At 38.7% G+C, this 15,849-nt stretch overlaps 1 protein-coding gene across 1 annotated transcript; it reads left to right on the top strand.

Annotated features, from left to right (window-relative positions):
- Positions 1 to 10,582: 10,582 nt before the first annotated feature.
- LOC127785220 (E3 ubiquitin-protein ligase WAV3-like) lies at positions 10,583 to 15,832 on the top strand. The gene is made up of 3 exons (XM_052312651.1): positions 10,583 to 10,981; positions 12,717 to 12,809; positions 14,029 to 15,832. Exons 1-3 carry the CDS (start codon positions 10,847 to 10,849, stop codon positions 15,385 to 15,387), a joined length of 1,587 nt encoding a protein of 528 aa, XP_052168611.1. The 5' UTR covers positions 10,583 to 10,846; the 3' UTR covers positions 15,388 to 15,832.
- The last annotated feature ends 17 nt before the right edge of the window (positions 15,833 to 15,849 follow it).

Below are 15,849 nucleotides of genomic sequence, written 5' to 3'. Positions count from 1 at the left end.
TTCATACATCATGCATTCGTCTCATCGATGTGTCGTCTCTCTGAAATTCCTTTTGCATGTTTCCGCTGTTCGCCTGTATGTTTTTTGACAGTGTGGTGTACGCCTCCATTCATGAGGAATACTAGTAGTGTATACTACCTTCGTCTCAAAATAAGTTTACTTTGTACACTGTCTAGATTCATGTACAAAAGCAAACTTATTTTGGGACTAGGTAGTATATCTCATTGAATACAACAATTTTGTGGGCAGTTATTATGAACTAGACTGTGAACAGAGCATCCCAAAAGATGTCCTCCGCAGGTAAGATTGAAGTGCAAGAAGAGGGAAATGCATATGCCATTCTACTGTCTACTGTACTGAAACAAGCTTGCTGCTATGGAATTTGGAGTACTCCCTGGGATGCCTATCCTTCAGATTTTATTAAGGGGTTTCCCATGATGCAGGGGTGGGAGCTTTATTAACCTTTGTGTGCTGTAAATTCTTTCACTACTTTCAGTGCACACCAGCTTTATCTCTCTGCCATGTATGGTCTGTCTGCTAAAGTGCATAGCCTATATATTTGCTGTTACTGCAAACTTTAGCTTGTTAAAAGTGTTCATCTGTAGTATCAGAGTTCAGAGTTCCATGGAACAGCATTGCAGCAGCCAATCTTTCTCACTTTCCTTTTTTTTATGTACTATTGTTTTAAGTACTCTTGGTCTCAACCCAATGATGGCCCTATGTGTGGCTTCAGTGCTTTGAGATTTATTTAATTCTGCTTTGTTTGCTGAAAGCAAGGCAAATTCGTACGGGTGATTCAGGCGATTGTTGCCTGGTCCTTTTTTTTATGAGAGGATTTTTATTTATTTATTTCTTGGGTATGAGAGGAAACCTAGCAGCAAGCCAGAAGTTCTGGATATAAGATTCTTGCAGAAATATAAAATTATGGAGGACATTTTTCGTCCTTCATATACTGTACAAAACCCTTAAAAAAAGAACAAGGAGAACGAGTAGACGACACATCAACGAGAAACTTTCTTGTACAAATTGTGCTGATAATGTTAGGCCGTTTGAAACCTAGGAATTTCATACGATGATAATGCAAGGAAATATAAGGAGTAGCTTTCTATCTTTACACCAACTATAAATACATACAGCCATTTAATTTTGCATATCATGATTTGAGCCAGTTATACACTTGCATAACTCAACGACGGAAATGGATTCTAATCCTCGAGGGATGTTCCATTGTCTTCCAAATAATTATGAAAAAAATTAAAAAATATTGTGTCGAGGGATGTTCACTGTTCTTGCATTGTCTTCCAAAAAGTTATGAAAAAAATTAAAAAAATATAAGATAGATTAATGTGTGATATATTACTTTACAAATATGCATTCAAATTCAATCTTCACAAGTTGTAACAAAAATAATAAATTAAGCTCTAATTAGTATATGTGTGCTCACTATCATATTTGTTTTGCAGAAGTCAAATTTAGACGTGTACGTTGGCAGAGTGATATACCATATATTAATCTATTTATCAATTTTTTCTACTTTTATATAAATATTTGGATGGAGCATCAATTGGAATATCCATGCCACCCTTTCGAAACTACAATTTCTTCGTAAGATTATTTCTTAATCTACATTGGTTAGGTAACTTTTCCCAAGCTATTTGTTACTCCATCCATACCATAATATAAAGGACCAGATTCATTTCACTATAATGTGTCACATCCACTCAAAATACCTTATATTATGGAACAGAGGGAGCAGCTTTGTAATATATAATTTTAATTTTAATTAATTTCTATAAGCAATTGTCCATATTTTCGATCTTAAAAACTGCATTGTAAGCTGAATTTCGCCCATCAATTTAAATTATATATTTGTCTATGATTTGCCTTTTTCAACTTTATATCTCACATTTTAGTGACATATGTAATAAGTCGAAGATCCCAATCCGATTAGGCCATTAACAGTGCACAAATGTGGCATTCAGCCCAACCCATAACACGTAGGAGATTCACGTAGCCAAACAAGGTCCATGTAGCCAAAGCTGGGCGTGCATTCTTTTGATGAAAAGCTATCATGCATCGCGGGGGAGAACGATGCGGCCGCGCTGTGGAAGTCGTTGCCTTGCACTTCGTGGCATGGTGCGACGCCCCCACCCCACACCCCGTGCGAGATGGTGGGGGTCGTTGTTGGCGAGGCCACCACCCTGAGCTCGATGGGACAGCGTCGACGCCAGAGAGAGCTGTTGCTGTGCTGGAGAGGGAGCTCAGGGTGGTTGGATCCATGACGGAGATGGTTAGATCCATGCCGGAGAGTGAGCCTTGTTGTCGCCGTTGAGCTCTTTCTCACCATCGCCGACCCGCCGCCCGTCGCCCCGTCAGATCCATTGGGAGAGAGAGAGAGGAGGAGAGAGGTGCGTGCAGTGGGGTGAGTGGCGCTGACAATGGGAAAAAGGAGAGTGGCACTGGTTGTGGGGGATAGGGGGGACGGCGCTGCCTCCTGCCACCGAGCTCCCGCCGCTGGTCAGAGGAGGAGAGGTGGATCCCCGATGGTGTTGTCGCTGCTCGGTCTATCGGTCGGAGGAGGAGGAGAGGTGGAGCCTAGCTGGCGCCGTCGTCGCTTGGGCCGCGTCGCTGCCACTCTGCTCAGCTCCGTCGCTAGGGAGATGCTCGGCGTCGCCGCCTTGCTTCCTCTCCACCAAGGAAAAGACGTTGAGAGAGGGGAGGAAAAGTGAAGGAGTGATAGTGGTGGGACGCACCACAAGTGATATGCATTGTGGAGCATGTAGCAAATGCAGTTCTTAGGTGGTGTTCTTTTCTCCTGAAGATGAAGATGAAGATTAAGATTAAGTTTTTAACGTAAAATGAGGTGGTATTAGCGTATGATTGATTGAGTTTTAATTATTACAAACTTGAAAATAGATTAATATGATATTTTAGAGCAACTTTCATATAGAAAATTTTCGCACGAAACACACCGTTTAACAGTTTGAAAAGCATACCATAAAAATCTTAATCTTTATCTAACTCTTATTGAAGAGAAGAACGGGACCTTAGTCTACGTGGTGTGCAAGGATCGGTAAAAATCTGTGGCGCACTGCTATTGCTCTATTGCTGAGAGAGGCCCCGCCGAGAGGAGGGCGTGGCCGCTTGTTGCCCTCCATATGCAGGTGGGCTGTCAATGTAGAGCTCCACGCGCGGGGAACATCACGCCATGTCACCACCCATGCGTGTGCATGCGGAAACCGGCGATGGAACGGCAGCATCTCATGCGACGTGAACGCGTGATGATGCCTCCTGTACTCCTGTGGCCCTGTGGGGGTGGCGATCCCAAACACTGTAACGTCTCCTGGTTGCCTACCAAGTGCCAACTACTATGTCCCCCCTTTGGCAGCTTTGTTTTGCCTTCTTTTTTTTAGAAGGGAAAAAAATACTCTTCACCTCCATGGTGGGCCCCACATGGATTTGCCATGAATATGATGAATTTTACAAAATACTCAAAAATCCCACATGAAGTAGTTCGATTTTCATGTGAATTCACAAAAAATGTCATGCATGATATATGCTTGCTACTCCGTAGAACTCGCTCGCAAAAGTGTTATGGTTGAGGTTTCGTGCTGAATGGTTCGATGGCCGAATGATTTCGGATAATTATTTGAAGGTATTAATGAATAAATTAAATATTAGGAAAAATAAATTTAAAAAAATTCTCTAAAAACTTGAAAAAGCCGTATCATTTAGGAGCTAGAGAATTCATCTATCATTCTATTCCTTAAAAAAAACATGGCATAAGATTTATGCTTGTCGCAAACTAAACCCAGTTCTTCCAACATCAAATACTTTTAACATGAGGAAGAGATGCAACGTTAAATATTTACAGCACCAACGACCCTAGGGCACCGTTCATATTCATGGGTTATTGGGTTATGACATTGTTTTGCAACTAGGTGGCATTATCTTATACTCTCTCCGTTTCCTATTACAAGTTGTTTGACTTTTTTTCTAATCAAACTTATTTTAGTATAACTAAATTTGTAGAAAAATATAGTATTATTTTCAACACAAAACAAACATATTATCAAACTATACTCAATGTTAGATTTAATGAAACTAATTTCATATTTAAATGTTATTTTTTTCGATAAATTTGGTCAAACTTAATAAAGTTTGATTAGAAAAAAAAAGTCAAACAACTTATAATATAAAATGGAGGGATTACAATATTCTGTTATTATTGCTGCACATCTGCAGTGCAGCAGCAGTCCTGATAGAAAGTTTGTTGGGTCCTATAGCAGAAATACTCTTCCGAACACAACCATAAATTGTTTTATTCTAGAAAAATCCGATATAACTCTTATTCTAGCTACTTCCCTTCAAGTCTGGAACATATTTTTGTTTGCCTAGAAATTTAAAATGCCCCAAAAAAAGGAAATATAAACCGGGAATCCTTGGCGTCGGGCGCTCGACACCAGCAGGAAAAATCAGGCGCCTCGGTCGCATCTCCTCCAGCTTACGCGTCGCCCCCACCACGCACCCTAGCACATACTCCATTGCAAAAAATCATCCACATATTTTGGAAATCCTCTTTTAAGGAAATTTGTTTCATTTTTTGTTCCAAAAAAAATATTTCACATAGTGTACTCACAATGTTTCACTATGTATAGATCTAATGTTGCAGTGAATTGAAATATTCTTTTGCAACAAATTACCTACATATTTTGAAAACCCTCTATTAATGGAATTTGTTTCATGTTTTGTTCCACAAAAAATGTTTCACCTAGTATACTTATAATGTTTCACTATGTATAGATTAAATGTTGCAGTGAACTGAAACATTCTTTCGCTATTTGTTGAAACATTGTTTTTATATAAGGTGAAACAACGCCCAATTTAAACGACCGAAAGATTTTCGATCTACTTAGTGAAACAATTCCGATATACTTGGTGGAACAGCGTGCAGCATATAAAAATAATTCAATAATAAGCTAAAAAAATTTCGTCGGAATATATCCATGTGTGGTCTTGTTTTAAAGATTTAATTGCAACGAATTTAATGGTGCAATCATATCATGATTTGGATAAATAATTTAAGAGAAAAAATAGTTTAATGTGGTTTTGCATGTATGCGTTATGCTGACATCAGCACCCGATTTTTCTCTCTCCTCATCGGGCGCCCGATCCTGAGTTGCCTCAAAAATAAACTCATGAAGTTATCTGAAGGGTTGTTTGGGAAACAGGGACTTATTCTACATCAGATGTTTGGACACTATTTTGAAGTATTAAATATAGACTAATTATAAAACACATTGTATAACATTAGACTAATTCGCGAGACGAATTTTTTGAGCCTAAATGCGCCATGAATTAATAATATGATACTACATTAAACTTTTGATAATTATGGATTAATTAGGTTTGAAAAATTCGTCTCGCAGATTAGCTTTTATTTATAAAATTAGTTTTTTATTAGTCTATACTTAGTACTCTAAATTACGTCCAAATATCCGATGTAACCGGTACTAAAAATTTTAGCCCCGTATAAACACCCTCGTCGAAGGGTAGAGCATCGATTAACTTTCTTTCCTGTACTCCAGCACCATTACAAACTAAAGTTGATCGAGTACTACTAGTCACTATAGTACACTACTTTGTTGATCCATTAGTGATTGATGTAATATTCAAGCAAATCATTAATTAGTACTGATGCATCTTATGTGTGTGCGTGAGAAATTAAATCTCTCAACGAATGTTTGTATATGCAGGCGCATGCTGAGCTACCTAGTACTGGAATCTGAACATGCTGCTCCTTTTCTTTCTTTGATTCTAGAATACTGCTCATCTAGTTGTAACAGAAAAGTTTGCAATAACTGAAATACAATAAAAGTTGGTAGATATCATCGATAGTCAGCTGATCAATGAAGGGGATACTAAAATTTCCCAGATTTTTTTTTGAATTAATGGGTTTCTTTTGTGTGTGTGGTTAATTTCCCAGAGTACTGCTGGCTTAGTAGTACCAAATTTAATTTACTGACTACTCCAGAAAGATCAACACTAAACATACTCTAGATCAATTAGCTAGGTATACATCAAACCATATAATAATACCACTACTTTAACAAAACTGGCATAAATACATTTTTTGTAAGGCAAACCAGACGTGCCTCAAATCACTTTTGCATGATACTAGGTGACAACCACAAAAAAAAAATTCAGTGTTTGCTTGTGAAAACATTTTCACCTGTATAACAGGTATACACCTATATGGCACAGTGTATGTGTATGAACTGTTGTGTTTTTTTCTTCAAAAAGGAAAAAAGAACTGTTGTGCTTTGCTTTTCCATTTCATAAAAAAATCTAAAAAGAAAATACTCGTAGATAACCGTATTTAGGTATTCTTATATCGGTAACAACTACTCCCTCTGTTTTAGGCTATAAGACGTTTCAAACTGTTTTAAGTTTGACCAAGTTTATAGAAAAAAGTAGTAACATTTTTAACCCAAGACAAATTTATTATGAAAATACATTCAATTATTGATTTGATGAAACTAATTTATTTATTATAAATATTATTATATTTATCTATAAACTTAGTTAATCTTGAAACAGTTTGATTTTGACCAAAATCAAAACATCTTATAACCTGAAACGAAGGGAGTAGACAACATATTTTGCATTCAATATATATTACTCCATCCGTTCCAAACATAAGTAATTTTTGCATAGTGTCAAGTTAAATATTTTTAACTTTAACTATTAATGGCAAAAAAATAAAAAAGATCAATCATGTAAAATTGATATTACTAGATCTATCATTAAACAAACTATCATGTAACTCTTTTTATTTAAAACATTTTATTTTTATAGAAATTGTTGGTTAAAGTAGTATGTCCAAGTTAAAAATTACTTATATTTTGAGATGGAGTATTTTGAGATGGAGGGAGGAGGTCACTTCTATTTTCTTGTAGGCCTCAACATTCCAACGTCGCAAAGCATGCACGATGGGCAATCATCAAGGACAGGGACCTTGGATCCACCATGCAATGTGCCATGCACCTTTTGACCTTTAATTTGCATGCATGATTGCCAAGCAAATCCCCATATAGAGTTTCATCCGAAATAGTTTAACCAGTGGGTGAAATCATATGCCTACGACTAATTACCATAAATAAAAAATAATTTAACATAGCTTGTAAAGTCATGTACCGATAATCCAATAGCTCTGACACCACGTCAAAGGTGATTATCCTCGGTTCCTCACAGTAAGTGATTTTTGCAGAACTTTATAAGATTCAATTTAGTTTCTCTGGGAAATTGGAAAAAAAATATAAGAGAGTGTGTGTTTAGAGACATGCCTAATCTAGAAGAAAAAACAACAATGGCGTTATATGGGGCCTAATTGTTTTCCCAATTTGTGATCTCGGACTTGCTTCCACGCAAGCAGGGTATGGTTAGGTGGGTTTTTCCGTTTTCACAAAATTCTTCCAAAATTAAACTATGTAAGTTGGTTAGTAGTATACTAGATTATGTGAACTAAAGTCATTTTTATGGGAGACGCAGATCAGGGCCCTACTGATAAACTATTCTTGGAATATGTGTCCCCCCTGATTAATTATAAGAGCAAGTGAGATTATTTTAGTAGCAGGTGCAGCTAAGATATAGCCAAATCTGCTTGAAAAAACCGTGCTTTCAGCAACCTTTCTGGTTCAACACATGATTAAAATAGAGAATGCATACTAATTTAACTTTTCTAGTAGGAAGATTTCTAAACATGACTTATTCTGTCATTAATGGAACGGATTAAATTGCTTCTTTTTCATGATGCTTACAAAGCAAAAGGTCAGGTAAAGACATTTATTGGTGCGTCACAAAATACAGAGTTAACTTACCAGTTACCAGCAAATTGCCATAAAGAACATTGAACACTGAATTGACCAGTTTTTTTACAGGTGAACATTTACTTAAAGCATGCCAAAAAGTGTACTACTTGCTTAACATAACACCTAACATAAACATGCAGCCCCATTGTTTAGCTTATTCGAGAAATAAGCGAAACAACATATTTGCAGACTAAAAATAATTTGTTAATAAAATTTTTATATATGTGTTCTTAATGATCTAAAATCAAGGTTGAAAAATAAACTTCGATGAAAAAAAAATCCCAAAATCAACTCCAAATTTAAGTATAAAAATTCAAATTTTGGTTGATAAACATAAGCATAAGCGAAAAGATAAGTCCGATGGTAACATTGTTTTCACTAAGGGTTATCAGCTCCAACAACTCTTATCTAAACTCCTCAGCAAAATCGGGGAAAGGCTGAAAGAACCACTTAAACTCAGACAGATTAACACATTTCTATCATCGTATTTCCAAACTAAAATCCAACTACTGCTCATAAGTTCCTATCACCTTTATTATTAGTGGTGGAGTTTGAGCTAACTTTTTAAAGGGACCAACACTTAAAAGGAGAATGAAATACATAATATTTATGGGACCATTTTACAGTGTCTCCATAATCCTTTGTCCCAATTCAACTTGGCCTTTATACATTTTATTTTTTTTTTCACAATGCACAATTGTTTCATATACTTGTAAAATGGTTGCAACTAATCCAACAACTTCACTTCAATGCCTGCACCATATCTTCTGCAACTTTTAAGCCACTTCTGCTGCCATTTGTCTCCTTCCTGTGACTGAAGTTCTTGAACTGAAATAAAGAAAAAGAAAGTGTTAAAGATACAAACAAAAATACTCCTACTCCTAGGCTACTACTCCAAGTAGTAGTAACAGTAAAAGTAGAAAAATAAAAAAAGAGAGGAAGAAGTTAAAGCTTGAGCTGAACATTTGGGGCATTGTGCCAACTCTGACTGCCTGCCTGAGACTGACTGACTGGTTAATTGCTCTCTGTGATGGTATGGGCGGCTGTGATTTTGCCAGGGTCGTTGATCAATCACCGTCCGATTGTATGGTGTGTGTGATTAGTCCAAGGTAGTCAAGCTGGGCAGGAGTGAGTTGAGGCTTGTACAAAAAAAAAAGGGTTTTTAAATTGTTCCTCCCTTGTCCAAAGTGAAAAGGGGAGGGGGAGGGACCACTTTGAAAGAAAAAAAAGAGCAGCTCAGCAAGCAATGGCATTTTGCATAAAGGCCCCTGGAGGAATAATTGGGGATACACCCCCAAGTGTGTATTTATTTGGAAAGGACTCTACTTTGGATGAAATGTGCATAGGTTTAGCATACATTACATCTTTTTTTTAATATATGACGCCGTCGAGTATTTATAAACGTTCGTCTTATTCAATTTTTTTGTGCAAATATAAAAAACTTAAATCATGCTTAAAGAACATTTGATGACAAATCAAGTCACAATAAAATAAATACTTCCTCCGTTTCATATTATAAGATTTTCTAGCATTACCCACATTATTTTTTGTGTGCCTAGATTCATTAATATCTATATGAATGTGGACAATGCTAGAAAGTCTTATAACCTGAAACGGAGGGAGTAATACTTATATTATTTTTTGAATAAGATGAATTTTCAAACGTATCTTAAAAATCAACGGCACCATATATTAAAAAGGGTGGGAGTATTGGTTATGCTCAACAGAACATGCGGAAATAACTTATAATTTATCCATTCTATTTGGGAATTTAAACTTTTGTTTCTATGAGAACCATATAAAATTATTGCAAGCTAAACAATGCTAAATTGCTCAGTTGATCAGGAGTTACCCATGGGCCATGAGTAAGTTATAATCCATATTTCATATCATGCAATGATCTAAGTTAATTAATAATATAACATAAATTGGGAGCTCGGTTGGAACACATGATTTCCAAAACATAAGGATTAAAAAAGCATAAAACTTGCTTGACACCTCAAATTCTATGGATGAAAAATAGAGAAAAACCATGAATCAAAAGAGAGAGAAATTTTTTTTTCTAAGAGATTGGACCTCATGTTTAAAAAAATCCTCCAAAATCCCTATGCTTGAGGCAATCTTAAGGAATTTCATAGGATTTTGGAACAAGTATTCCATTGTTTCACATAAACATGTACGTAAAAAAAATTCATAGAATTTGAACCCTATATAATTCATCCAAAATTGCTTTGCTCCAAATTAGCCCTAAAAGAAAAAAACACTAGCACATAACTACAGATAATGTTAGATAAAAGATTATGTTGGCGAGAAAAGTCACATTTACAGCTACTAGCAATATATTTGTACATCACAATGGACCATAAAGCCGAGGATAGAGCCAATGCCCAGGAGTGTGAATCGAGCAAAAGGTTCCAATCCAACCGTTTGTTTTAACCAACTATTTCTATTTAGTTTTCTATCACTCAATAATTTTCATGGTCTTCTTCCGTGGAGACGTGTTACACACCTAAGGGAAGGAAGACGAATACGCTTTTTCAGCACGAGAGAAATGACCCTTGTGCTATCATCATTCCTTCCACTTGGATGGACCAGAAAATCCAAATGAGGAAAATGACAAGGGCTATACTGCAAATCTGCTCACCTCCTACCTAGAGAGACAGAGAGAGAGAGAGTCCCTCAGCTTTGCTGCGTTGTTCTTACTTCTTCCCATGGAGTACAAAAGGCAACAAGCAGAAAACGTTGCGTTCACACCACCACCACCAAGGAGGCCAGGACAGCAAGACCAGGCCTGGGCTGTAGCTAGCTGGCTAGCTTGTAGAGAAAGAGAGAGAAACACTGGAGCTTTAGAGAGAGAGAGAGAGAGAGAGAGAGAGAGAGAGAGAGAGCAAGAAGAGCTGAAGAGGAGGAGGAAGAGCTAGCTATCCTATGGTGCTAGCTGTAGCTAGCTCCGACGACTGAGGTGAGGAGACGCAATGGCGGGGAGATGCGCCGGCGGCGGCGAGGGCATGCTGGCGCGGCTGCGGAGGGCGGCAGCCAGGCGGATCGGGCTCTCCTGCGCCTCCTTCTTCTCCCACGCCGCCACCTCCCCTTCCCCGCCTCCCAAGACCGTATGCATTCTCTCTCTACATTTCATAGAATTTCTTTTCTTTTCTAACGGTTCAGATATAATTTAGCAGCAATTTGTTCTTAAGAAAGAGTCCAGCTACCCAAAATGCCTCATTTTTTTTTCTGCATTTTGGGGTGTTTCTTCCCAGTTGGTAGATGTTCAAGATACACTAAGAAGGGAAAAAAATGAGGCTGTTTTTTTTCTTTTCTGTGGTTAATTAAGTTTTGGGATTTTGTTTTCACCATCAATGTATCGGTTTCTGGTTGTTCTTGGCTTTCAGTTTCTTGCTATGTTTTGGGACTGGGCATTTTTTGTCTCTCTACTACCATCTGCAGGTGATTTTCAAGTTCCTTTCCTTCTAGCAGTAAAACTCAATGAGCTGTCACTGCCTGTCCTTTTCACCTCCCACATTGCAACCCTGCTTGATTCTCTCCTTCCATTTCAGATGTTGTTTCATCAAAAGCAAAAAAGAAAAAAAAAGGTCTCCCATTGCCACAACTCCTTGCATTTTTTTCCAAAAGAGAAAAATCTCCTCCCCTACTGGCCTGCTGCATTGCTGTTTTGCATTTTCCAACAGAAAGATATGTCCTGGTTTGTTTTGGTGATCTTGGCCTACAAAATTTTGTGGTTAAAGTTACATACGTTTGAACATTTAAACTTTGCTTCTCCTTTTTTATACTTTTCTTTTGGGCATTCTAGAAATGAGTATCTTGCATGCCCTTCTATTTATCTGTATTCTGTACTGAAGTTCCAACCAGAATGAGGTGTGTACTCCTTTTGCATTTCCCCCCTTTTCTTGAGTTTGCGTTGTGAACAGTGTGCTAACAGTGGCTGTGTGTGGCCTACCTGGTTTATTTGATACTGATCATTCATTTATTGGAATTATTGTTCTAGGAGTAGCTCTCATCCATCCCATCTTGTACTAGTATCCTGAGAAAAAAGAATTGCAATAGGGGGGGGGGGGGTACCATTCTTGTGGTTCGGTCCATGTTTATGGTCCCTTCATTTTTCTCCCAGAGATCTACTTTGGATCTACAATTCTAGACATATATAGTAGTAGTAGTAGTTTGATGTTAAAAGCTGTGAACAAGTTGTATTTTGGGTTTATTTATACTTGAGATATTTTTTTTTTGTTGTTGTTTCAGTTGTTGGTGAAAGTTGTGCATTCTCTCTGGTCTTCGTACATTTTCCACGTAGACCGTCTGTTGATGGTTGTTGCGAATTGGGCACATATTTCCACGGAGCTTTTATGTCTTCCCTTTTCCTCAATTTTTTTTTTAAAAAAATGGGCACTTATATTTCTTTATCCTCCCGAAGTTGTGTTTTCTTGGAATTGGTTATCATCTTTACATATTGTCCACTTATCGGTGCATTGTACTACCTTGCTAACAAACTCTAGATTAATATCTTTCTTCAGTAACTTAACTGTTATTAGTGTTAATGTGTAGGCACTAGGCAGTACTGTTACTGTATGAGATCAGTGTGTGGGGACTGAATTGTGTGTCTAGATTTTCTCGCTTAACAGTTACCAAACATTGTCGACGCCCATGTGCATTTTATCATATCATTGATAGGTAAATAGGAGGGGAAAGTACCAAAATACACTGGAGGAGACAATCTTGTTTTTCATTTACTTTTTCTGATGTAGAAGCAGATTATTCTACTAGTCAAGAACAGTAGGTATTTTGCCTATTAGCTGTATTGCAATGTAGTAACAGATTGTGGTGTGTATGCAGATCTCATGCTCAGCACTGAATGCGCCTGCAGACAGCACTGATGAAGACCAGGAAAAGCTGGAGGAGCCCACTAGCACAAGAATGGCTGACAAGGTGCCATCCCTATGTCCATTTTCCTCCTTTTCATGTTCTGGACCACAACTGCATGGATCCACTATGGAGTTTTCTATATGTAAATGTGCTTCTCTAACCAAGTAGTATAATTATGTTTATATTTAACCTCCTATTAACTTGAGAATAAATCAGAGTTATGCTTGACTGCCATCAGGAATTAACAACTGAGCAAGAAGACAGGCTAAAAAGAAGAATTGGGTTAAGCGGTTGATTGCAATAGGAAATATTATTGTTTATATAGATTCCTCAGCGTTGAAGGTTGTTGATGCTCTAGATGATTACCTCTGAAATAACCTATTCTGGTTAGCCAAAGTGTATTGTCAAATGTTGAATCATGATGATCTAGCCAATGTGGTTAGCGTTTTGCCATTTCCACGACTACATGTTTTGTTTTGAAGAAAAAACAGTGACGCTATTGTAAGCATTTTCTTAAAAGAGTATGTACCAATTTATTTAGTGAAAATGATGGGTTGCATGGCCATCCACTAGCATCTACCATTGGGCCATATAAGCGTTATGTTTTTTTGTTAGTTTCAATAAGTTGGGAGCTTTAGTACTTTTTGGTGGCAATTGGTGAACAATTATGTGGTCTCCCAGATAACATGATAATTGTTTCCCTAGTGCCACATAAAGGTACAAACAATAACAGGTAAATACCTTACGACACATTGCAACCAACATGTCAATGCATCAGTATTACAGAAATCTTGAGGAAGACATATTCTTTTTTTATTTGTCTAACAGAGAATTTGGAATGTCGGGGCTATTGGCCATGCATATTATGCGTGATGCCTTCTGCATGAATTAATTCATATGTAAGTCATGATGCATATAAATATAATCAGCTTGTTTGTTTCAGTAGTACAAGAATAGTTCTGCAAAGATTGAAATGTAGTTTGTGAAGATTAGCTTCGATTGGATGCATGTTTTTGGAATTTTTTTTGTTTGCTAACAGACCATGAAAAATTCATACAATGAATAATTAAAAAACAAAATACGTCCGCGTCGTAATAATCGATGAATAGTTCTCTGTCCAGGAATTCGCTCTGTAATGAGTAGTTTCCATTGTTTTATAATAAGTGTAGTGATTCTTTTATGGTAAGTTATTTGATATGCGATTTTACTTTATACTCTCATCTGATGTGTATTCTGATAAATAATACCATTAATTGTAATATTTTATTCAATTCATTTGCAGAATCTCTGTGCAATATGTCTGGAGCCCCTCAGCACCGGCAGCGTTGATATTGACAATGGTGACAGGCCAGCAATCTTCACATCACAATGCTCCCACTCCTTCCACTTCCTATGCATCGCCTCCAACATTCGGCACGGCAATGTTACATGTCCCATCTGCCGTGCACAGTGGTCTCAGCTGCCGCGTGACTTGAAGGTGCCACCATTGCTGCAGAACAACCAGTCTGACCCAATCCTCCGCATCCTTGATGACAACATCGCGACATCTCGCTTCAACAGAAGGTCATCCATCCGTGCTGCCCGGTACAACGACGATGATCCGGTTGAGCCTTACACCTTGACCGAGCATGTGGATCCATGCCTTCGCTTCGCTCTGATCCCATCCCCAGTGGCGGCTCACCATCATGCTCTCGGACATTACCCTTGTGGCCGTGTGATGCCACTGCAGCAGCATTGCCAGTACAGCAGCTCCTCCATGCTCTCACCGCCACAGATTGCTTCACCAAGTGGGCAGAGGCGCGCTTACCTCTCCGTCAGTCTCGCGCCACAGCCAGCCATGGACCTAGTTCTGGTTGCCAGCCCTAATGGGCCACATCTCAGGCTCCTGAAGCAGGCAATGGCGCTGGCTGTCTTCTCCATGCGCGCAATTGACCGGTTAGCCATTGTCACAAATGCCACCACTGCAACCCGCGCCTTCCCCTTGCGCCGAATGTCATCCCATGGAAAGCGAATGGCATTGCAGGTCATTGAACACCTCTGCTGTGTTGGTGGTACTGATCCTGTAGGGGCATTGCAGAAGGGCCTGAAGATACTAGAGGACCGGGCGCACCAGAACCCAAGCAGTTGCATTCTTCACCTGTCAGACCATCCAATCCGAAGCTGTTTCGGGGTCGACATGAACCGTTTCAACATCCCGGTTCACCAGTTCCATGTCGGCCTCGGTTTCGGGGTGCAGAATGGCTTTGTGATGCACGAGTTTGAGGAGCTCTTAGCGCGGTTGCTTGGCGGTGTCATAAGCGACACCCAGCTCAGGATTGGCGAGCACGGTGGAGTGGTGAGGCTAGGTGAGCTGAGGGGTGGCGAAGAGAGGAGGATCCCGCTTGACCTGGTGTCGGACTGCGGCTTCATACTTGTTGGCTATAGCTATCTGGAAGGTGGAAGGGAGGATCAGTTCAGGACAGGCGAAGTCGCTGTCGGTTTCGAAGAGAAAGGCAATAACCGGTACTGCGGGGTCAGGGATGCCGGTGGTCTGAGTATCGGCGGTGAGAGGAGGAGCAGCTGCTGCGCTGAGAGATGGGACTACCTTGATCCGTTCATGGCGCGGCGATGGGCGAAGCATTTCAATGTGTATAGGGCCTGAGTTAAAAAGAGGGGGAGCTTGGGGCTTTGAAGTGATCAGCTCAGCAAGTCTGGTTTACCAGTTTGACAGCATATGATTCTTGTTGGTTCTTAATTTTTTTTTTCCTCTCTTAACATTCCTGCAAGCATCTCATGATCATCAGAGGAAATGTTTGCTTTTTTGGCTTTTGTTGTGGATCAGGGATCCATTTGTAAGATGTCTGGTTTTGCATCAGATGTGTGCAATGTGCACAAGGCTTTCTGTTGTTCTCAATCTGTATGTGTGAATCGGACTGTGAACAAAACTCAGCACAAAGAACGAAATATGGCTGCATTGGAGTGAGTTATTTTAAAAAGAAAGTGACATGCTGTTTTTCAAAGAAATTTAACAAATATGATGCGTTATACTAGCAATTTGCAGGTTTACTGGTCTCTGATATTTCATTGTAATTATTGAGCTGTCATTTCTTAAATTTGATTCATA

This window comes from Oryza glaberrima, chromosome 9, assembly GCF_000147395.1.
Source record: "Oryza glaberrima chromosome 9, OglaRS2, whole genome shotgun sequence".
NCBI lineage: Eukaryota > Viridiplantae > Streptophyta > Magnoliopsida > Poales > Poaceae > Oryza > Oryza glaberrima.
This window is presented reverse-complemented; position numbering and strand designations above follow the sequence as displayed.

What these genes read in the sequence shown, in the direction of transcription:
- LOC127785220 (XM_052312651.1), top strand. Translation starts at nt 10,847, where the DNA reads ATGGCGGGGAGATGCGCCGGCGGCGGCGAGGGCATGCTGGCGCGGCTG. An exon ending in CTTCCCCGCCTCCCAAGACC is followed by an intron (nt 10,982 to 12,716) that starts GTATGCATTCTC and finishes GTGTGTATGCAG; the next exon opens with ATCTCATGCTCAGCACTGAA. An exon ending in GCACAAGAATGGCTGACAAG is followed by an intron (nt 12,810 to 14,028) that starts GTGCCATCCCTA and finishes ATTCATTTGCAG; the next exon opens with AATCTCTGTGCAATATGTCT.